This window comes from Lathamus discolor, chromosome 6 (genome assembly GCF_037157495.1).
Source record: "Lathamus discolor isolate bLatDis1 chromosome 6, bLatDis1.hap1, whole genome shotgun sequence".
Taxonomy (NCBI): Eukaryota; Metazoa; Chordata; class Aves; order Psittaciformes; family Psittacidae; genus Lathamus; species Lathamus discolor.
Genome location: NC_088889.1, coordinates 81709163 through 81733702, shown reverse-complemented (window position 1 = coordinate 81733702; position 24540 = coordinate 81709163). Strand labels below are relative to the sequence as shown.

At 42.1% G+C, this 24540-nt stretch overlaps 2 protein-coding genes across 12 annotated transcripts in view; one reads left to right on the top strand and one right to left on the bottom strand.

The window, feature by feature from the left end:
* Positions 1-1615: 1615 nt before the first annotated feature.
* On the bottom strand, positions 1616-21983 carry NDE1 (nudE neurodevelopment protein 1). 5 transcript variants are annotated; one of them, XM_065684184.1, is made up of 9 exons: positions 21739-21983; positions 12676-12805; positions 11512-11665; positions 8302-8450; positions 7859-7995; positions 6667-6846; positions 5440-5531; positions 4262-4398; positions 1616-3031 (listed from the first exon to the last, which is right to left on the bottom strand). In XM_065684184.1, the coding sequence occupies exons 2-9, from the start codon at positions 12759-12761 to the stop codon at positions 2938-2940; spliced, it is 1029 nt and encodes a 342-aa protein (XP_065540256.1). In that variant the 5' UTR covers positions 12762-12805; positions 21739-21983; the 3' UTR covers positions 1616-2937. The 5 variants fall into 5 exon arrangements, with proteins under 5 accessions (XP_065540256.1, XP_065540257.1, XP_065540258.1 ...); XM_065684185.1 differs by having other exon boundaries at positions 21745-21983; XM_065684186.1 differs by lacking the exon at positions 21739-21983 and adding an exon at positions 18281-18379.
* MARF1 (meiosis regulator and mRNA stability factor 1) overlaps positions 21978-24540 on the top strand; it is a 25975-nt gene continuing 23412 nt past the window's right edge. For 2 of the 7 annotated variants that reach the window (XM_065684182.1, XM_065684175.1), the window contains exons 1-3: positions 21978-22131; positions 23058-23197; positions 23440-23647. In XM_065684182.1, coding sequence (XP_065540254.1) covers positions 23501-23647 — 147 coding nt within the window. In that variant the 5' untranslated portion in view covers positions 21978-22131; positions 23058-23197; positions 23440-23500. Of the gene's footprint in view, positions 22132-22168; positions 22483-23057; positions 23198-23439; positions 23648-24540 lie in introns of those variants that run through there. The other 5 variants (XM_065684178.1, XM_065684176.1, XM_065684180.1 and 2 more) reach the window with 5 other exon arrangements.

The following is a 24540-nucleotide window of genomic DNA, read 5'->3' as shown; positions in this document are numbered from 1 at the left end:
ACAGTGAAAAGGAGAGTATTTCAACTTCTGTCTCCCTTCCTCCCTCTTAGAAAGAAATTGAGGGTGGAGAGACACTGGAACACATTGCCCAGAAAAGCTGTGATTGCCCCATTCCTGGCAGCCTTCAAGGCCACCTTAGATGGGGGTTTGAGCAACCTGGTCTAGCGGAAAGTGTCTCTGCCTGTGGCAGGGGGGTCAGAACTTTATTAAAATTATGGGATGCCACTTTTAATTACTTAGCTCCTGTTATGCCTTATCAGTTGTTACAATCTAATTATACAATGAGTCATGATTTATTGCCTACCTCCATGGGACTGAATCTTATATTGGTGAAGAAACTATCACAACACAATGACCTGTGTCAGCTGCCAGAGTGCATCTGAAACAAGGGACACAAAACTCTAATCACCGTTCATTGCGATACAGAATAGATATCTGTATCTTGGAAAGAGTGAAGAAGGATAGAGAACAGCAGTGGTGGGAAACTCCTCTTGGATGGCCACTGACAGCAATAGAAATTTGTAATTTCATATTTCACCCATTTGTGATTTTATTAACTCTAATGTGTCTATTACTTATATTGCATATAAAGGTTTAGCATAAGATAAATAATCCAACTTTAATCACCCCAAACATATAAATTAACACATAACAAATAGTAGTGCTTCACGGTATACTTACCATGAATCTGTAAGTGCCCAAATTATCAATACACTATTCACGGCAGAGGCAAGAGGCGACTGTACTACCATTCTGTGAGGCCAAGATAAATTGACTACAGTCACAGAGTGGAGCATGGTGCTGTGCTTCTCCCCCCTTCCCCAATCTGACCTTTATTTCCCAACTCTGCTCAAGTGATAATCACCAGTGGTGGTGGTAATGGATGAGTCTGGGTAATAATAAAGGCATCCGACTTAATTCTTGGGAGATAGGTAACAACACAATAGCCAAAGGCCTAATCTGAACAGTGTGAACCCCTCCCACCCCCAAATATAATCCTGGTCAAGCTCCAACTCAAGCCAAGTTTCTGTAGTAGTATGAGAACACAACCATGACTCAAATGTGTTACTCCATAAATACTGGACTGCCCAGAGCCCATTGAGCTCTCCTGCACAGCAGCAGCCTGGAAACCAGGATATCCCCCGAGTAGGGCCACCTCTCAACAATACTCCTCAAGGCTGAGGGATTCATTGCTGCAACAGATCCTCAGTAAGTGATTAATAGTGTGCTAACCTCTGCAGTCCTAGCTACATGATATAAATGACTGATAGCACATATATAATCCTTTAGATATAAACTGCTGACCAAGTCTGAGACTAAGTCTGAATCTAACCACACTTTGATGCCTCTCTGGAAGGAGTTTAGAAAGCAAGGGGGTCCTTTCTGAACCTCATGACTCAACAGAAGGTCTGCCTGACAGCTTTGCCTGACCCTGTCCTCTATGCAGTAAATAATCAAGTGCACACCACCATTGAATCTTGTTAAATCCCTGTTGCATTTACTAAAAAACTTTAAGTCAACGGTTTATATCAGTGAACATTTTGCTACTTTTAAGTGCATCACTCCTCTATCCGCAACAGCATCCAAGTTAAGCCAACTCTGCATATGGTCTGAATAATGGGAATCATCTGTGTTTATTTCCTCTTCCAGAGAAACAGATGCATCAGTGACTGTTTCACAGAATTTTATAAAAAAAATATAAAAAAACCCCACACCACAAAAAAAACAAACCACCAAAAAACAAAACCCCGCAAACCAAAGACCACCCACTAAAAAAAAAAACCCCAAACAAAACTATAAAACAAGTTAAACCAATCCCAACCCATTTATGCATTCTTTCATCAAATAAGCTCTTCCCACCCACACCCCCCAGCAAAAAACCTATAAAAACTGTTTAATCGTGATTAGCTTTGCAAGTACAGGCTTCCGTAAGGTACATTAATACTGTGAGTGAACCTACTCCATTTAAAAAACAAATGGAAATTCAGTAATATTCTGTAGGAGGAAAAAGTTACTTTAAAATAGTTTTCTACTCATATACATTTGTCTAACATGAAGGACTTCTCAGGTTAAAAAAACCCAACACTTCTAATTGTAACAGCTGAAAGCATATATTCTCATAGAAAAAACAAGAAAAAAAAATCACTAATACCCAAGGCACATTATTTAATAAAGAGAGCTTTAGAAAGCAGTAAAACCCACCTATTAAAATGTTAGATACAGCAACATAATCAGGTCTCTTGCTTCCTACACAGCCAGGCTTTATGGGCCACAATATGGCAAAAAAAAGGTGTCTATATGCTAAACCAGTTCAAAGTCTCCTAACCTTGCTGTTAGTTCTGGTACCTCCCAAGTACTACTAAGCACTAGGCATCCCTCACCTTTAACCATGGTCTGTTCTCAATGGCGAATCATTGCTTACAAAACCATCTTAACCACTACAGAGGTAGGTTTCTCTGTAACAAGATTCTGACTAGCAAACATCCCACAAAAAGCTGAGCAGCTTCCCCACAGAAATACACCTTCCTCCACAGAAGCACACTCTTCTAATTAGGGTGACTGCAGCACACAACAAGCGCAACAGAAAGCCAGCACAACCAGAATTAAAAGCAGAACCCCATGGTGCTGTATTAACATCAAAATCCAAAGCCTGAAGAGCTGCACAGGGAATACTGTCTCTATTTTAGGTAGAGCGACAAATGTAGGAAGCAATTCAAGGTCCTGCACTGCTAGGTATCATTGCTTTATCACACCACCCACAGAGCTCACCCAAGAGGTCAGACTGGGCAAGGCCACAGGAGGCCACTGCCAATTGCAGCTTCTTGCAGTTCCCTCTACACCAAAACTGCTGCACAATTGCTCATTAATATTCTCTTTTTAAAGTAAAGTTTAAAATATGTATTATTTTTAATCCTTTTCCACAGTCAGAGAGGCTTTTCACAGCAGCATCTTGACAACACTTGGTGAAGGATGGCTCATTGTTCCTGGCATATTCGGAGGCCGTGTTCCAAACTCCAGGCGTTTCACTAACCTGCAAATACAAAAGAGAAGTCAATGCATTTCTTGCTCAGTGTCACCATCGGTAGATAACTGGTTACTTCTAGAGTACCCTACTCAGCTTGAGAAATTAACAGATAAACTAACACCACTCTGAGCACTGAGCCCATTACTTAACTAGGCTGAGTTTCCACTCTAATACAAGGCTCCAGTTCCCTCCAACTAGTGAGAAGTTATCTTTTACAGGTGTTGGCATTTCAGTTCTAGCATTACAATGGTAGGTGTATAATCAGCTGCAAGAATATGTAAAATACAACACTTCAGGCTTTCTTATAAGAGGTTTCATGAGGTTTTTCCCCAGGCTGGGATAGCAAGCACAATGTAGAACACCCCTTCCATACAGCAACTTTGGGTACTGGTGACAGGACAAACCAGTATTCCCAGTGCAAGGGTCTTAACTGAATAATTAAGTCTGGAGCAAACTGTAGTATAGACACTTAATTTACAGAGAATCTGAAGAATGTGAGGTACAGGACTAGCAGGGTTTAAGCAGGCACTGAACTGCAACTTGCAATACCCTTGATGATGTTTCTTCATTTGGTTTTAAAAAAGAAAAGGGGGGGGGGGGGCAAAAAAAACAAACCCAAACCACAAGGATACAACAACCCAACCAGTTCAAGTGTTCGCACAAATATGAAAGTTGAGTCAGGTAAGTTCCTGTCAGGTGTTCCTTGGAAAATGTATCTTAGCAAAAGTAAAGCATTCTGACTGAATGAACCCGTTAGTTGCTTTGTTTACCAGTTCCCCCATAAATAAGAATGCTAACTGTGATAAGGCAAGTCCCTACATGCCATGATGTTCCTACGGTATCACTTGTACTAGAATATAAAGCATAAAACAAATTAAGTCAATATGCAAGAGCTCCTCCATTGTAATTCATTCCACTTATTAATGGGTTTATAACAAAATATATGTATCACATTTGCTCCGATACATTCTTGGTTGTCAAATTTTTTTTGTTTTGGAATTTTGTTTCCAAAACTTGATTCCAACTAGTCTTCAAATTTCAGCAGCTAGTGATTCCAAATTCAAAGCTGATCTGAAACATTCAAATCATAATCCTGAATAACTAAGTTTCATGTATGTTGAAAACAAGTCTGTCCCTACCATAGCAAAGATTCAACACAAAATAAAATCGTACCAGTCACTAAGTTTTCACAGCAACACTTCTCAATAAGACACAACAGCAGAAAACAGCACTCACCCTGTATCACACAGAGGCTGATGAGGACTCAAGCGTGTTTCAAGGACATCTCTGTTCATGTACATGGACACTGTGGTTCTATTTGGAGACTGGTCATACACAAAGTTTCGGCAAGATGCAAGTTTGGATTCCAAAGCCTAATGTAAACACAGTTGAGTCAAGTGTCAGATATCACATTCTCTTTCACAAGATGACACTGTGGCACACCAAAATCACATTAAGAGTGTTTGGGGTTTCTGTGGGTTTGGTTTTGTTTCTTTTAGAATGAGTTGTCTAGTAGAGAAGCTTGTTAGACTCCAGTGCCACATGAGGGCTAAATTTTTGAAGAGATGAAGCCAGTCATCTCTCTAAAGTTGAATCTGTTTCTGTAGGGGAGATTAAGGAGTTGATGCGGCTCACCAGCAGGAACACAAAGTCTTCAGCTGCCTCAGGGAGATTCTGACATCTTTCTTAGAGTCATCACTTTGAGATTACTAAATGTTTGAGCCATCTCCTTTCCTAGACACATTAGGCTGTACATACTAGGTGGTACACCACAGGGAACTGAGCCACAGAAACTATTCTGCAAGACATGCTCCCAGCCTAGAAAACTCCAGCCTTGTTGCTGTGTTACTCTTCAGCTGTACCAGTTCTGCAGCTTAGCCCATCAAAAAATCATACAAATGCTTGTGCCAACACAGCAGTGGGGCATAAGGGATCAAACAGAAGGAAGGCAATGGATATTTTTTCCAGCATCAGCACTAGCTTAAATGTCAAACAGCTTAGCAAGACATTAGGCCTTGCTCAAAAGACTACTAGACTTTGAAGGAAAACATCAGAAGCCCTCTGGACAGCAGGCACCCTCCTACTTTCTTTTCTACCTTTTGTGGGAAAGAAGCCCTTCTACTTACTTGTTCATGCCAATTTATTTCTTCTGCACATGTGCTTTCAGAAATTTGTAGAGGAAAATCTTATCCACATGGGGGATAAGACCTTAGAAAAACAGAGCAGGGTCCATCTTTGTCTGGGGGTTGGTCAGAAACATAGGAAGCCCAAACCAAATTTCAAGGCCAAGCTTAGCGAACCTTGGGACAAGATACTCTTCCCAGTCTCCCCTGAGCAGCAGCACAGGTAGTACTGGCTACAGTTTCAGACAGCTCTTCCTTTCCAAGAGCACTGGCTAACAGGCAAGCACTCACCCCCACTTTTTGTAGCAAGTCCCCCACAATGTTAAGTGCAGATATTCTTGCAGCAGGTGTGAGAGGGGTTGCACCAAAACTGTCCTCAAGACCTGCAGGGCAGGTTACAGGAAGATTAAAACAACAAACATACACACACACAAAAAAAAAAAACAAACAAAACCATGAAAAGCCTAAAAAAAAACCTAAACAAAAAACCCTTTGGGAGTGGAAGTCAAATGACACCTGACATATACAGCAGAGAAAACACATCTTCAGCTTTTTTATCTCACCTCTAGATCTTTCATATCCATTAGGAATATGAAGCACTGTCCCTCTGAGACTGCTCAAGTTACACTGTCCTAAGCTAAAGTCTCTAGACATGCTGTGGCTTAGGTTTCTAGAGATCAGCTCTACCAGCCTTACTTTACATCTCTGGTGCTGCAGTGGGACCAGAGAAATGTTTCCTCAGAGAGGAACATCATCATCAACATTACTACAAATATCCAAATCCTCTCACTTTTACAGAAGCATTAAATCCTCCACACAAAGCACAATTTTAGGTTAAGCATACTGAAGCCCACAATTAAGCTTTGTTAGTGCTCAAAGCTGTATCATCAAATCATTGGAATGCAACAGTGCAAACCCCCTATAGACATGAACAGCGTTACACAAATTTCCAGCTTCTTAAGTAAAAAGATGGGAGAGTTAGTGTTAGAGGTTTGAAACATTGAAACAACCAGTGCTTACAAAAAATAAGCAACTGATGTTGACATGAAACCAGAGAGAGAGTACAGACAACTAGGATGACTTGTCAGTGTCCTGCTGTTCCAGAGTGAAAAAAAAAAAAAAACCCTTCTCCCAAGACAGCATCTACTCTCACAGAGAAGCCAATTCAAGTAACATGAGCATGACATTTAAAAAAACTTGAGTGTGATCTTTAATCTTTCACCAAAGTTAGGCCAGCATCTCTGCGACAGGTGGGAACTAATAGTTAAGTCCCAACAGGTCATGTTGTCCTTCACAATTATTACTACTGGACAGTTGAAGTCAAGTGGAAATGAATAGCTTATGAATAAACCCCAAAAATCACAGTCCATGAAAATAAGACCATGGTGACAGCATTGAGGTATATTTTACTGAAACACTCAACTCTGCTTATTCCCCCTTCTTCTCATTTCTTCTTTAGCCTGAAACTAAAAACAAGTGAAGCAAACAGTAACTGTGTGCTGATTCCCTGTCAGTCACCTCTCCTATATGTCATAGGGGTGGGTATGTTGATGCTGGGTGTCCGGTACACTAAAGGAGTTGAAGGCACAGATAAGGACGCTTGAACTGCAGTGTCTATTCTTTCTGTTTCCAGGGTAGTTTGCATCGGTGTTTTGGGTTTCTCCTGTTTCTGCTGCACTGCAAGCTCTTGACGTAGATCTATGAAGGAAGCAACACAAAGCAAGCTTTTGGAGTATGTATCTACCAAGATAAAAACAGGTAAGAAAGTTTTGCTCAAAAGATTATCCCCCTTGTGGAGGTGAAATCACTTTTCTCTGTAAAGATTACTCTAGGCATATGTTCAAAATCTAGATGATCACTAAAGGATCTTCTGATTGTGACTCAAGATGTTTTTGTAGTATCCCTCTGAGGCAGAGAAATAACTCCTTTCCAAACGTTACAGGGTGGTAAGCAGAGGCACATCAAGACCTAGGCTAGACAACCTGGCACACCTTGGCTACATTCCAGCTCCCTGCCAGGTTGAGATGCTACCTATTGTATCCTTTTCTCTTCTACCCTTGTTTCCACATGAAGGAAATCTGAGCTGAAGACAGATGAAAACCACACCATTATCACTTCTGTCCCTAAGCCTGTCTATAGCTTACAGAAGCCACTCAAGGGCACAGAATCTGAGCAGATCTGAAACCAGAAGGTGTTTTTCCAGCTCCATGGTCTCTCTTCTCAGCCAGCCTTAGTCATCAGTATCAGGCAACTAGCACATGGGGCTACTCAGAGGTAACTACAAGTCAGTCACAGCCCTCCTGTTTTACTGCCCCATTAGTGTTTGATTAATTCTACTTTCCACAGGCCAGGAAACAATGAGGTTAATGGTTATTAAAGCTGACCTTCATAGGTTACAGGAAGCCAGACTAGCACATGCCCCAGCTGTACTGGCTTTTCTTAACCCCCCCCCCCCAGCCCTGAAGCATCACCACAGATTAGGAGAAGGCTGGAACAGACTTTTGCTCCTGTGAGCTGCTCTGAAACAAGGTCATAGGAGCTGAAGGGGGGGGAGGGGGGGCAGTCTTGAAGCTTTCTCATTTGTTTCTACATTTCAAGTAGCTTTAAAAGATGCAACCCTAAAAGCCAAGCTCTAAGACATAGAAAGAGGACTTAACAGGTACAAGCCAGAAGGGGAGAAAGGCAAAGATACAAGCAATTTCTGTCTAACCTCTAGCTTCATCTTTCAGGCGCTGCACGGACTCCAAGAGGTTTTCCTTCTCATCCAGCTCACTCTCCAGAAAAGCATTTCTTTCAATAGCCTGGTTTAAACGCCGTTCAAAATCCTCTAGAGACATTATAGTCGCTCTGAAAAAAGAATGCGTAAGATATCACTACCAGATTCTTCAAGCACACAGAAGAACTTTCTCTCTCAAAGGGGATAACATGGCATTTTAGGTTTTTTGCTTTTAATATTTTTATTTTATCTTGTAAGATATGAAAGTGTGCAGTGGGGGGAGTGCCATCTGCCACAATCCTCTTTACCACAATCATCACTTAAGTGATGAGTTCAGAATGGCAGTGCCGATGAGCACAGCATTACAAACAGCTCAGTGTCAGCATGATCACAGGACAGAACAAAGGTGGAAAAAGAAAACACAGAAGTTAAGTCACCTTTTTGCTCTTTCCAAGTCATCATTTGCTTGCTCAAGTTCTCGAATATATTTCTGAAGTTGATCTTTAATAGCTTTTGTCTGTGCCAAGTCATCTTGCAGTGCAGAGATTTGCCTGTATCCTTCTGAAAGCTGAATTTCAATCTTTTCCTAATCAAAGGCAAATCAAAGAGCATTAGCAATGCACGTGCTCATTCTGTAGCATTGCACGTGCTCATTCTGTAGCATTGCCTGGGCCCCTTTAAAGTCAGAAGCTGATGCTGTGATGTTTTTTTGAGAAGCATCACCTTACATATGGCAAAATGCCAGCAAAACCAATTGTTCACAGTTCTAGGCTGTCGGTAGACAAGTGCTCTTCCTTTCACCTGTTAACAAACGATGGTACAGGGGAGCAGTTCCTGACATCCACAGCACAGGACTGTTCTTTGCACTCCCAGACAGCAAGACTCAGCATAATTTCTGAGCCCCACAAGCTTTAGCAACACACAAAGCAGGATGCAAGAGAAGCCCCTTCTTTTCAATTCTAATAAAAATCAAGCTGTACTTTAGAGCCTAAGTAATAAGAAAAATAAAAAAATAAATCCAAGTGTAATGCTGTTACATACTGCACTGAACCAGCAGGATTCTCCACTGCCCCTCTGGTTTTATTAGCCTATAGTGTTCTAGAGCACAAAACATTTCAAGTACAGTTATGCAACATGCTTTGGACATAAGCCTAAAATCAAACTGTCTTCCTTTACAGCATCTACACACGAGCACATTTACAACAGACAAAGGCAGGGAGGAAGGCTTAAGCTTCTCCATTAAATATCTCCCTCTTGCTACTGCTGCTGTATGTGGAATTAGCTCCACATCACAGGAGAGGGAAAGCTTCACAGCACACAGTCTACTGCAACACTTTACATTCCATCACCTAGTGCTGTCAGAACCCTTCAACATGCCCGAGATTTTTTTTTAAACTCCAAGACTGCTGCATAAAGTAGCATTACAGAGGCACTTTCGCCATCCAGAATTTAAGTACAACACAGCTGAAGACATTTAAAACAAATCCATGCACTGGAATTTGAAAACCATGGCATGACTGATAATTCAAAGACAGCTATTTTAGCACACTAAATACATAAAGAGGAGGCAGGAATTCTTAATTCCCAATTAAGATATTCTAATTTGATTACAGCATGGTGACATTACTATAATTCCAGATCTCTGAAGCATAGTTACATGCTGAAGAGCCTCCAAGCTCTAAGAGGCAGATTACTTTCAGTAGCTTCTCAGGACTCTCTAAACAAACCCTCCAAAACATGATTTCCATTTATTTTTAGGTGGTGTGAACTCTGGTTTCCAAGGAGGAAGCAAGTATACACACTAGGCTGGAAGCTCAAAGCCACAAGCTGTGTGGGCCTGGCAAAATTCTCTAGCATTGACCTAGATGCAGACACCAACCCTTGATGGGCTCAGTTAACACAGCTGCTCAATAGCTTCGTGAGTTTAATGCTTTGCTCTTGAATTGATTCAGATAAAAGACCAGAACTGCAAGGTTTCAGTCTTTGTTTTTAGCCAATTGTAATAAATTATCAGCTGATCTGGCCATCAATGGTGTCTCTGTTCCTTCACTGCAGGCTGTTACTGCATTTTTCAGGCTGCATGAATAGCCAATTGTTAAAGAAGTTGCTTTCAAGCAGAATGTTTTAAAGTAATCTAGTCTGAAGGATATTTTAAGAATTTCTAAAATATATTTACTCTCCACTTTTTGAGGGTTTATGATGTTTCCTACTATTTTCATTCTTCACTGCTTCAGCTCCTTCATTATCCCTTCCCCTCATCCTAACTCCTTTGGAGCAAGTAGGTAGTCCACACCCTCCTCAAATGCACTGTGGGTTTTTTGTCAAACCTACGCCTTCAACCCCAAACCCACCAGCTTACACAGATCTTTGTGGCTACATGGAACAGTAAACCAATACTCCATACAACATGCAGAGCATTTTATACCACTAACAAGCTAATTCAAGACTAATAAACATCACTGCAACATATACACAATGAAACAAGCCTTGGAACTTTTGCCATCAAAGAGCAGAGGGCAGGAATCACTACGCTGGTGCCAGAGGGACAAGACATCTGCTGGGAATGAAAATTATTTTCTTAAGACAGTAATCTGGACAACAGTTTAGACAGAAGGCATTGCAAACATGAATTAATCCAGTGATTAATCACTTCTACAAATACCTTCACTCCCATTAGCTCATTATTGCATCCAATTGAGTAGAACTACAATTACATTAATCTCTGCTTCCACATATATTGACCTAGCCCTACAAAATACAGCGTAGTGTTTCCTGGGAGACTGTAACACACCTTTAAGTAAAAGGCCAACAAGGTCAAACTTTAAAAAAAGCACATACTAATTTCAGTGCCAACTCATTTTTGAGTTCTTGAACTTACCGGTATTTCCTAAACCTGCCAACCAGCACAAGGGACTAGCAGCATCTTTAATGAGACCAAAACGAGGCAGATTCATCACTTCATACTCTAGATAGCTTCATGATCTCCTAAGTCACTCAGTTAAGAAGTTCCATCTCAGTAAGTTCATATCCCTTATGCTTTATAATTATGGAAGTTAATGCTTTTCAGCTGGTTCTTAGCTCTACAGAAGGCTAACCAAGTGTAAAAAGGATACATTATTCTTCCCCAAGTATAAGCAGATATAGTAATAAAACCAGGACTGAAGCTGTTTTATACCTCTCAGTCCTATCCATTACACGCCAGCTGCTGCTTCCCAGCTTATCTGGAATGCCAATTAATAAATACACATCTGTGTCAAAAGGGTTTAAAACAAATCACTTGTCTTATGTAATGCAAGAACACAGCTGGAATGTTTGTATGTTGATTGTTCTGCAATATAATCTGTGTCTGCACAATGCAGACAGCAAGAAAGCTATGAACAAAATCACTAAGTAAATGGAAGACGTAACAAAGTAACAGCTCAGATATGCTCATGCTTGCTCTCCACTCTACTGCAAACAACTTTCTCCTGTCTAAAATATATCCTGACAAATAATCACAACCTGACAACAAGGGTTCAGGAACATTACAGAGATATCCAGCATCCTCAAAGCAGACAATAGGTAAGGCAACCTGAATCTGCACATGCCTGTCTAACTCACGTCTGCACTTTGGGTGTACAGATACTGTATGAATCATCCACTCTTACCTTAACTGACTCCAGTTCCATTCGCAGACGATTGTTTTCTGACAGAAGGTCTCTATTTCTGGACTCTGTTTGCTGCAGCTGGGTCTCCAGTTCAGCTTCATACTCTCGACTCCCTTCTTGGAATTCACGCAATTCCTCTTGTGTATTCTCAGCACTAGAGAACAATTCCAGCAAGAGAATTCATCATAATGAACAGGAAAAAGTCTCTTGTACACTCAAGGTAAAAAAAAAAAAATAAATAATGCCGTTTAACACAGAAGGCTCTATGCCCTTCTCTAACACATATTCAAAAGGAAGAGAAGACCACAGGCAAATGTTTTCCCATCAAGCATGGAAAGACACCCCACAGCATACTGGTAAATAAATAAAAAAAAAACCCAAATAAATTGAAAAATCCCAAAGTCTGTTTGAACACTATAGGTGCTGAAGACATTTGAAGTCTCTTTAGCATGTACATTATCCGCTGTTGTCTGTGTATTTAATCTGTTATTCAATTATTTATTTGAGAATATGAACAAAGCCATTTTTTATTAGTGATAAAAAGTGAGAAAAGGATGGAAATATGTTCTTATGTTCTATGGAAATAATCCTCCAGCAAGCCAAACCAGCAGCACTGAAAGGTCTGAACACTTGGTCTAAGAAAGGACCCAAGATCAGCATCTAAGAAGTTTCTGTTTTTTTCACCCTTTACTGCATTTAAAGCAACATAATGAGCTAAAGGGAAGGGCAAAGTACATTCAGTCTCAGCCAGGGATCCTCCTCCATTTACATACTGTCAAACCATTCTTGATCCACACAGAGGTCAATCAAGCACCTCTCTTTCTGCAGTGGCCCAGATCATCCACTTCCAATGAGGCTCTGCAGCAAGTTACATTCACCCCAGCTGCCCACAGACTGCAGTCAGAGGCACAATTTCAGTACACAGTCCTAACTTAAACCAGAGCAGGGATCTAAACCAGTAGTGCCATACAGCACAGAGTCACTGCTCAAATAAGCATAAGGGACTCTGGGATGCTGTAGTTTATGCAGAAGCATTGCTACTGCTACCAGTCAAGATAGCTGAACCACCTTGAATATACTCCCCTATGAAGTGCTATCTCCACCTTAGCATGCTGAACTATGCACCCTATCCAGCACCTTAGAGGAATGAAGCCACTGCCTCACCACTGCTTGTATTTCATAGCCAACTCTTTCCAGTATCTGGTTTCCTCTTCCACTGAGCTGAAGTTATGTCCTTCCGAGTCTTCCATTATGAGTCCTCAAAGTTCAAAACTCCTGTTTCATTTTTCAACCCCTGGAAAATTAAAGCATCAAGCGTAAGAACTAATGCAGTGAGTTACCTCCGTACTTTTTGCTGCAGAGCAGTGCACCCCTCGTCCCAGGAGGTCATTGCACACCTGGAGACCAAGCTAAAGGCCAGCCTTTACAGGGCTCTGTCAGATACACCATAAATGCTAAAGAGTATTTTATTTCTGAGTAATCAGGTCATTTTCCCTGGTTCTCACAAGGCTGCCACATGCTTACATCACATCCCCAGCAATGAGCACCTTTCCCCACCCTCTGACTACATAGTATGGAGCACCAAACCTCAAACTTCGGCTGCAGTTGCACCCACACACCCAGAACACAAGTGAAACAGAAGACACCTCAGGCACAACTTCAGTTCCAAAGACAGTGCAATTAAGGTTGATTTAAGCAACCCTAAAGACACTTATGAAATTGAAAAGAAACTTCAGATACAGATAAGGTGCTCAAGATACTAATTTCCTGTGTTAACATTTCTAGGAACGCCTAAACTTTTTAGGGACATAACTGCTGGACACATGAAAAACTTCACCCTAGGTCAACATAGGAAAGCTACCCAACTTAATAAAACTGAAATATCACAATCCATATATGTCAGAGAGACAACATATACTGTGATACCTCAGAGAGCCATGGGAGAAGGTAGCTTCAGAAATTCAGAGGGAAATGAGAATAGAAGCTCTACAGAGGTTTTAGCAGGATACTACCTGGCTGGACTAGGTATGCAGATAGATATCAGCAACCCAGCAAGCAATCCAGACCATCCAGCTGTCCCAGTGACGGCATAAACCCAGTCATGGGACATAGTTCCAAAAGGGAACAAAAAAATGAAAGAGTGACAAAGGAGTCAAGAACCTTAAGTTGGTCACTCGTGCTTGAAGTCTCAAGTATCTAGACACCAGAATTAAGTAAGTTCCCTCTGATGTGCATGATGCACTCTAATAAACAGGTCACTAGCAAACATCATTTTATATGAGTTTGTTTTTACAATGGAGAAACATCAAACCTAATGCTCCGGATAACCTGCCCATGTCCAACCCTGGGTGAGGCAAAAATTCCACATAAATATTACCAATTTAATAGAAACCCGGTTAGATCAAGAAGAGTAAATAAAGGTGGAATCAAACAAACAATCCGTGACAAGAGCAGCTGTCAGAAAATTGTACAGCTGAAATCTAATGACTGAGGAAACAGAGCTGTTCTACCAAATTTCATCTCCAGAACTACCAAGCAAAACATTTCCTAGAGGTAACCCTAATGGAATAAAGAGGACAGAAAAATAGCCAAAGCCTTTGAAGATCACATAGATGACAGTCCCACCTTCTGCTCTTATTTACGATACTCAGGAGATGCTGGAGTAGACCTTCTGAGCAGCATGTCAAAGGTAAAGAAAACGTGCATCTACTGCACACTGAACTTGATTGAAAAAAATCAGTCATAACCTGCGCTGAGAGTTTTCTCTCCAGAGAATCACCTGATTTAAGCACTATTAACAGCCAGCTACCTAGCAACTCTATCGAGACAAACATAAATAGTTCTTACCTCTACAACAGACAACAGTATCAAGTACTTAAAGTAGTCAGGCAATCTAAAGCCCAGTTCATACACACCAAGCAATGCTGCAAAGCACGAGTCCTTTTCATAGCCTAGGCGATTTTTAGAAGGCTGATGAGCAAAGAGTATGCAGCTGTTACAGCTAAGTGGGCTGTATCCACACACCTCAATGCTCAGTATCAACTACACTCTCACAGAAACTACACTATTATTTAGTAGAGGAACTGGTGAGGGAAACAGTTACTAAACTTTAGTTTTTATAGTTCAGCTTCTTGACACAAATTGTTGATTAGACAAAGCGACATGTCTCCCTCCTAACAAATATCCCCACATGTGATGTATTTGCACACTTTCAGCAAGAAGTCCCAAGGCTGCTGCTCTTTGTATGCATTTACATATTACAGTATCCACCAGCAAAAAAAAAAAGAGAGAGGAAAAGGAGTGTGAGTAAGGAGGAGTGATTTTTCCAAATAATATCCTTGCCCATTAACAAGAAAATCACGACCAAGCATAATTAACATTCTTGACCTAGGACAGTTTACAACACATCTACTCTATTAAGAGAACCGAAAGTGCCTTTGATGTTAATGAACATGTCCTTATGCTCAGGGCACTGTCTACACACATACCAATCCTTGTAGCACACTCATGAAGAAAAAATATTCCTTTTTACAGATTAGGGATAGGGACAAAGGGTCAGACACAAAGGGATGCAGTGATGCAATGAGAAACCAAGGACCAGCATCCATTCCTGTAGTCAAACAATTCCAGAGAACAGCAACACAGAGCTTCTTTTAGATGGTTATTTCTCACCACTCACACAAGGGGAAGTTTCTGTATTTCTTCAAGAACAGAAATTCCACACAGAGCATGCCTGGCTTTGTAACATAATTTACAATATATTTCAGCAGTGTCCAATGAGGAATTATTCCAACACAAGTATTAGAATAAATCCCAGATCTATGTTCTGACAGTCACAAAAAAAAGTAAGGCAAAACACTGCAAGACATCTTGCTCCTACAAGCTTTCCAACAACCCTTTAGAGTGAAAAGGCACAGCTCCTGTTGGCCTCAAGATCTTGAACATGCTTCTATCTGGCTCTCACTTGTGTTTTTACACTGCACTTCCGAATGACTAAAAGAATGTCTTAATTTATATTTTTTAAAGATAGTCACATACAAAACAAGATTTGTAAGAGTTCTACGGAGCTTTGATAACTTTCACAGAAGCATAAGGATGCTGTGCCCTTTTGTTTCTGTCTTTGTAAACATGAGATTATGGACCTACTGAGATTGTCTGCCACTAAGAATAAACCATTTCATGGTTACCATTACTAAATATTACTTAAGATTTAAAATAGTTAAACTACAAATACATGGAAGCATTTGTGGACCTATATTTATTCTACATAAAAGACAACATGGCAGAGATGGTTTCACTACTGTAAAATGCCACAGACACACATTTTTTATCTGTAATGCATAAGGAAGATCTATTAGGTTCCCTGTACACCTGCACTACATCTTAGAACACAGGGATTTTCAGACTAACCAAAGGTGCAAGATACAAACTTAAACTGAAAAGAAAAATGCCAAATTTTAGGCACAGTATTAAAACTTCTTTTCTATTCCTGAATTTGTTTCAAAAATCCCAAACACCACCCAAATATTTCTAAACTGCCTGTAGAAAGGACAGAAGGGTTTGACTTTGTTTTTCCCCCTGCTGCCTTCTCCCCTTAATTTTTAACAGCTTGGGGACAGCACATACCTGGAGAGTAATTAAACCCATTAGGAACTATTGTGTAGGCTCACTATAAAAGTGTTAAACACCTGCAACTGTAGGAAAACCAAGGAAAGTCACAGCCTGTAAGCAGGCACACATTGGTTGCACCTTACTTGCTTTCAAACACACAAAGCCAGAAGAGACAACTGGTCAGGCTTCCTTCATGCAAGCAGCACAAGTGCTGGTCACAGAGATTACAAAACCTCTACATCATACAGGAAGTGGAAGTGTTTATGGGTGGGGAATGAACTTTTGCAAGGAGAAAAACACCTCATCATAAATGCTGCAGGAAGCAATTCCATGCAAGTGAGAGCAGAACTGCAAAATTCTTGAGAAAAAAAAACAACCCAAAACATCAAGAAAACTATACACAAAATTACTCCTAATTGAATTCGGGAATTGGAGCTTGAGTTCACCAAATTCATGAGGACCTCAAAAGTCTCTTTCAGTCGTAGTAGGATCAAAGACTCAAGACAACCCTACATACTAAACATTTTTTAATAAAAGAACACTTTCGCTTGGTGAACAATGTTTGTCTATCTCTGCAGCAATGCCACATGGTCTGAGTCAAAGAAATACATATTATAATACGAAAATAAAACAGTACTGTACATGCTACTGAATTATCCATGACAGAGATGATGAAGCTCTTATTAGCCATTTTTTCCTAACTGTAAACCAAAACAACCCCCCTTTTTGCTCCTGAAAAGTAGCCTTGCCATCCTATAAAACCGGTATTTTCTTACAATAGTCCCGTTGCAAAGGTCTTCCTCTAACAATAACGGCCTATTTTTCTTTTGTTTAAGCAATACAAAAGAAAATCACAGCAAGAGAGAAAGAAAAAGAAGAGGTCAGGGGAGCGCCAGAATTACTGCAGAATCCCACAGCTAGTACTGAAAAGAGTTACCAACTTCTCAGGGTCTTCTCTATCAACAGGCTTAGCTCGGCAAAGCCCTCATCTTTTCAGATACCAAGCCAGCTCCAGTACTTCGAGTATCCAGTGATTCCCAAGGAACCTCTGCAAAGTTTTTTCTCCTGAATCGCCTGACCTTGATGCTTCCAGCTGCCAGACGAAGTCAGCCCACTCCCATTCGAAGCACGAAGCCTGAGAAGGAACTGAGCCACCGGCCACGGCTCCCACGCTCCCTTCTCTTCCCCTCCCCGACAGCAGCCGCAAGAGCAACGCCAAAAGGAGATTCACGCTCGCACGGAAGGGTGCAGGAAGGAGTGGGGGCCGCACAAAGGCAAGTCCCAGCTCCATTGCCCCTTGGCTCCCCGACCCTACCCCAGTTACCACAGCAAGACAAAAGATATCAGGAGGGGATGCACCTCACCAAAACCACCCTTCCCTCCTTTACCCACGGCACAGGCACTCCACTAGGAAGCTACCTCCCCACCATCGTACCGGACAACAAGCGGAACCTCCTCTCTCCCACCGAACCCAGCACAGTAAAACAACCCACACCAGCAGCAGCCACCACCACTCTCCAAAGACTAACCCGACGCGGCCACCCCATTGGCTGCCGGTCATGTGCTGCGGGGACCTCCGCCAATCAGCACCGCTAGAACGCGCCTGCTGGAAGGTTTGGAAAGTTTCGTTACTTTCAAAAGGCGCTCGGGGGCGGTCCTGGTCTCGCCCGTGCTGGGCTGCGGGGCGCTCACCTCATCGCACTCATCGGCGTTTTAGGGAGCTACAGCAGACACGGGGCCTGCGCCTTCCAAGGTTTTAAGGGGGTAAACCAGCATTTGCCCCCTTGCTGTAATGTTAAATACGTGTTTTCTCTGGGAACAATCTAACAAAGAGAAAGCTTTACATCAAATATTGGGGTTTTATTCCGAAGGCTTCTTCTGAAAAAGCAAGTAGTGAGATAGTGACTGTGACTCTTTAATGCCAGTGCAACATTTTCAGACTAAAGTCCCCTTTTCACAACCAAGGAACAGGCTGCTGTGTCACTGAAGCCCATGTTGCAAGGACAAAGCAGCCTATGAAACATTAAGACACTTGCACTCGTCTACATCTTAGCATGATCTTGTCATTCCAGAAAATAAGCAACAAGCATCTGCAGGGGGAAGGAGCTCCCCAGAGATGATGGGACAGAGCTGTAGCTCAATGCAGCCAGTAAATTACCTTCTCTCCCTGTGTGGAATGGGTCTGGAAGGGACTGAGGTGTGTGGAGCTTTCCCGAGGCTCCTACCCAGCTGCATACACAAGCAGCTGGTCATTAGGCACGCCTGGCATTTGTTTCCTGAGTCAAAACAAAAACACGAATTATCACATACACTTGGCTCCAGCCCACATACACAGGGCTGTGTGTCGCTCAGTATCACTTCACACCCCTGCAGCACGATTTGCAAACTGCTCGAGGATAGGCACAACCTCACAGGGGCCCTCATCCCAGTTTCAGTTACTGCTGTGATGCAATACCAGGCCTGGAGCAGAGCCTCATTCTGGAAAAGGCTTCACTATCTACACTGGGAATGTGCCTCTCCCAAAGACTTTGTAGAATAAGGGTGGGACTGGAACAAAGAGGATGGATGCTTTTTCCATAAAAATATTTCACTAAAAGAAATCTGTCCACAGCTAAGACAACTTCAACTGAAAAGAATAAGAAAAACAAGTGTAATTTCAGGTCAGGTGTTCAGCAAAACAATTATCTTTTGTGGTTAGATGTTCAGCAGAAGTAAACGGAGACAAACTATTATACAACTATAATAAATTATGTATTTATAATTTAGGTATTTAAAATATTGGGTTAATAGCAACTTGCAGTTCTGTCATTACTCAATAATGGTTTTATTATCAGATAAGATACAGAAAATAAACCACTTCCTATTGTAGTATGTCCCCAGTAACTAAAAAATGTGTATTTTTGTTTGCAAGTCTGGGGCAAAGGACATTTTACTTCAACTCTTCATACCAATCTTTGAGGATAGTGTGAATACACAGATTATCAAAGTTATATTGGGTATTTTTAATAGTTCTCATCTTGAAATACATGTAAAAAAACAGAAAAAAAATCTCAGATTTCAGAGGAAGTTGTTAGCCTCTCATCCAAATCTCAAGCAGCGTAACAGTACCTTAACAAATGCCAGAGCACTAGCAGAGGCAATAGCAGAGGCACTCCTTTACACAAGCAGTAAATAGTAGAAAAAGGTTACTATAATTACTATCACTGCCTGTTTGCAAGAGGAATGAGAACATTTGTTTTAAAATTAGCAGAGGAGAAAAATAAATTATTTTATGCATTTATTTTTCATTTGCTGATTAATAATTAATAAATGACAAATTTTTGTGGCAGTAGGGTTATTTTAGGTGGTGCTGGTTATTTTAATGACAACGCCACACTGACTCTTCCATGAAAGACAAGCAGGGAAAAATGTACACACTGTAAGTTCTGGTGAGGTTGCAACACCTCATCTTTTGGCAGAAGCTTCTTATGGGGAAAAAAAGATTCGCTTTGCTGCAAGTATTAAATAACCCACTCAGAACCAGTCAATGAATGGAACAGGAACTGCTCATCATTTGTCATTACGAACTACTGATTTTTTTTAATGGATTACTGATACCCATGTGACAAACGTATGTATTACAATATCAAATGGAAATATTGCTGTCACTGAAGGGCACATATTTAACATCATTGCAACCTATTTCTGCCTCTTTAAATATGTCATATAATTCTCTGCAGCCTATATACATAAAATTGAATTTGCATATGCTTAAGCAACAAAGAGATTCTCACTACTAGAAAACCCTCCTGATATCTTGAACTGTTAATTATTGTTTACAAAACTGTCAAATGCTTATGAATAGCACTGACAAAACACCACCACTCCAGACCATAATACACAGCAGCATTACACCCTAACAGAACCATGGGAGTTGGGGAAGAAGGGATGTAGATATGAGCATTGTCACTAAGAAGAGTCAACCTTGCTGGTGGCTGCAACCCATTAGGCAAAGGTGAAGGTAAAATGACAACATAGCCTATTACCATGATGTCACTTGTGATCAGAAGATCCTGAGGCACCAAAAGTGGACCCTCACCCTCCTCTGGTGCTACCTCCTCTTCCTTGAGAAGCTCAGCTACCCGCATGCAAAGGAGCAAGCCCAGACTGGATAATACAGGTCTGCTGCACGACTTTGGCTCAGACTTCTGAGGGAACTGTTAAACTGAGACAGACCTGTGTCTGTAGAAAGACAAGAAACGTAAAACTACAAATAGAGATAGCGTTGTTGAGACAAGGGCTATTAGTAGGACAAGGATTCAAGAGGAAAAATATCAATGTGTAAAGTCTTAAGATCCTGAAGTGATTAAACCCTTTACCAGTGTCACCCACATGAACAGATGCAGTGAATTACAAATTATTAAAACTGAGATACAAGTGGATGCCCACCCCTTTTTTTGAGGCTTGTTTAGCCAACAGACTTCAAGTGTTTTATCAGAGGGTGAGGATCACACTAACACCTCATCCAACAGCTTGTTAAAAACTTGTTTCCTGTTAACCAGTAATTGCTTTATATTTTTAAGCTGTGTGTATCTTACTTGGGGAATTTCTTTATACACAGCTAATGATGCCCAAAACCACTCAGAAGACAGTACAGAGAGGTCAGACACTTCTGTCAAAATAAGCCAACAACAGATTTCTGAACAGTATTAATATTTAACTGCTGTCCTCAGGCTTCAAGGGAACTTCAATACTGTCTTCAAAGGAAAAGGCTCTCAAAAAGAGTTAAAACTGTCCAGCCCTGACAACCACCAGGATATTTTTGGTTTTGTGCATGTGCTGGAAAAAATAAATAAATAAAAGCTTAAATTCTACACAAGGCACCAACAATTATTGCCTGTAAGAACCCCATTCAGCACTGTACGAACTTCCCTGCTGCCTGCTGCACACCTAAGGGGTGAGCACAGAGGTATCTGCTCTGATACTGGGAGGCCAGGGCCCGTGCCGGGCCTCCCAGAGACCACTCCACGACATGGTTCCCACAGCCCTGCATGGCCCTGCAAGCTCAGATGTGACCGGACTGACACCCCCCTCTTGGTGTAAGGTGTGTGTGTGAGGTGGAAGAATCACAGAATCAACTAGGTTGAAAAAAAACCTTTAAGATCAAGTCCAAGCTTTAATCCAGGACTGCAAATTCAACCACTAAACCATAGCACTGAGCTGGCTTCTCATCTACGGGCTTTTTGAACACTTACATGGATAACGATTCCAGCACTTCCCTGGGCAGCCTGTTTCAATGCCTGATCACCTTCTCAGTGAAGAATTTTTTCCCAATATCCACCCCTGGAGCAGCTTGAAGCAGTTTCCTCTTAGGATACCACTTGCCACCTGGGAGAAGAGACTGACCCCACCTCACTACAACCTCCTGTCAGGTAGTTGTAGACAGTAGTAAGGTTTGACCTGAACCTCCTTTTTTCCAGGCTAACGCCCCCCACCTCCTTCAGCCGTTCCTCATCAGACTTGTGCTCCAGAACCTTCACCAGCTTCACTGCCCTTTTCTTGACCCACTACAGCACCTCAGCATCTCTCGTACTGAAGGGCCCGTAACTAAACACAGCATTCAAGGCGCGGCCTCACCAGTACCAGCTATAGAGGGTCTGCCCAGCGGTCCCGCCGGGGAGGCCCCAGGTGCTCTTGCTCGGGGTCTGCTGCCTCCCCGCAGGTGCCGCACCCATCCCCTCAGTGCGGCCAGAGGCACCTTCCAGCTGGCGCGGGCAGCCCCGGGCCGGGTACCGTCCTGCCCCGCAACAGCAGCCCAGGGCGGGGCAGGTTTAAAACGCACAGCCCCTTCCACGGCCCAGCCCGCTGCACGCCAGCGAGGAGAGAGTGGAGCATTACGACAACTGTTTTTGCGGCAGCGGGCTGGTTTCCGGCGCTTGGTGTTGCTTGACGGCAGAAGGAGCTGAGAGGGTGGAGGGAGGATTACAAAGGGGTGTGAAGGGCTGTGGCGGTGTGCGAGGGGCGGCTCAGGTGAGGCGCAGCGAGCGGGAGCAGGGCACGGGCAAGCCGGAACCGCGGCTCCCGCCGCCCTGCGGCGGCGGAGAGACCCCGGGCGGGACACCGCGGCCGGGCTCGCGGGGACGGGGCCCGCTCCTCTTGTAGACAGCAGCCTGGCCCCCGGGCTGAGTTGCACAACGGGCCGGGCCCGGCGCAGCCCCGCGGGCGGGAGCGGCCGTTCGCCCGTCAGCACCTCCGGGTGTGCTGGGACTGTTTGCCTAGATGGGGGAGGGTCGGGCCTCGACGTTGCCCCCCCTGGGCTGCGGGCCAGGCCGAGCTGGAGGCACCGGGTCAGCGGCAAGCCGCAGAGGGCAGAGCGTGGACGTATGTGGTGTACATAACTGCTAAATGGTTTCAGTTCCCTTTTTGATTCATGAACGAACTGCTGCTATCAGACGGTTTTTAAAGTAACTTACTCCAGAGCTGTAGAACTTGATTAACTTAGTATTTTATTCAGTATAGTTTTGGGGTACTTTGGGTTCCTGCATTTAGATGTCTTTTTCTTAAAAGGTCAAACTTATTTTGTGGTTAGAAATAACATAGGGGCAAGCGTACTGCTATTTAACCCATATAAAATTAAATGCAAAAAACCTGAAGGAGCATTTTCTAATGAATGTAATACATAATTGGAGGGTAACAAGACTTAGTTTCCGATACTATAGTTTTTGTGGTGGAGTGTGGCTGGGTCTTAGACAAGTTGCTTTGCTTCCTTTGTGGTTCTGTAAAGCTAAATTAATGTGGTGTGCTGTGGAGTAGCTTGGGAGTTAGTGTAAGTATTTGTAAATGATTTTTATAATTTAAAGCTCTGTTTAAATACTAAATGCTGTGTGTTTAATGCAGGTATATAAAGGTTTGTTAGCTAGTGGAAGGAGAACCAATATGCAGCTTAATTCTTTCAGGTGTGTTCAGTTGCACCTGTTTTGGATTTGCTGATGAGCTGTTCTTGAAAACCTACCTCCTGGCTTCTGTTTCTAGAAGAAAGCATTGAAAGTTTCAGGAAATTATTCATGTCAGCAGCAATGCATTTCTGGGACTCTAGGTAATGCCATGGACTTAAACAGTGTTTTTATCAGACTACGTTGCCTGTGTTGCAAGTCATGAGGAATATTCCTGTACTAGGGAATAGTCAAGTTGGGAGTAGTCAAGACCATGTTCCATATGCATAATTAAATTTAACATAAATAATGCAGGTTCAGTGATCTAGCAGTAGTGGAAGAAAATTTGTTCTCTGTCTGACCTGAATGGTTATTTAAAGAATGTTTTTTTTTTTTTTTCCTTTAGCAGGTAGGAAGAATGAAAGGAAGGGGGAATGAAAGAATGTTGAACCTTTTTATTTGGCTGTATGATGGAAGGAAATAGGACAGAGAACCTCTGCAACAGATCGTTTAGATGGCTTCAGCGACAAGAGAATGATACGAAACCATGGCTCTGGAAACTTTCTGATTGCTTTTCTGCTGCTGAGAAGTCTTTGCCTTGCAGTGCGGGAATGGTAATTCATTGCTTTACTAAAGGCGTAGTCATTATCCTAGTGCAGAGCAGTATAACTAACTGTGGTCTTACTGCTGACTAAAGGGGGCAGGTGGAGAGGGGCGAAAGTGGAGACAGCACTTACCACATTAAATAAAAAATCTGCCAGGGAATTTAGGGTCTCTAGTGGTGGTCACAGCTCTCATCTGTGTTGGTGAAAGGCAAATTGCTTTGGTTGCTGACAGGCTCTACTCTTCACAGTTCTGTGATGATACAACTCGCTGCTTAAAAAGCCTGTAAGGCAGCTTCTTGAAAGCTCTATGAAGTTACTGCTGGAGAGCAGGGTAGGGGACTAGTCTTCATTCTTACAGATTCTTACCAGTTTAGTTTGGAGGCAAATTTAGAAGTTTCTGAATTATTATTGTTATTATACAGTTATAGCAATTGTGGATGCTGTTCTTCATGAATGTCTAATTTTCCCTTGTTTCCTTTTCTTTAAATATTGCTGTTCCATAACTGTGTATAGTTCTGTACCTTGGAGATGCAGTATGCTAAAGAATAAAAGGAGTAATATAGAACAGTTACTTATTTGAGCAGGCAAGCTCCAGCTTTTAATTAACACTCATTCATTGTGTTAATCTGACTTTCAGTAAAAGACATGGGAGAAAAAGATAAGCACATATCCTGTTGTGTTGCTGTTCTCATGTATTGGGCTGGGAAGGCAGCTGCCATAAATTCTGGAATTTAACATCTAAGCAAGTTCAGACAGGTTTTTGGCAGAGTATATCTTCTTAAGACATGGTATCAGGTAGAGAGGGGTGGTATTGAAGTTGGGTAGTCAGTTACTCATTACTGTGCAGTAGGAAAAACATTAAATTCAGTTTGGAAAGTAAAAGTTGTTCAAAAGTACTGGCC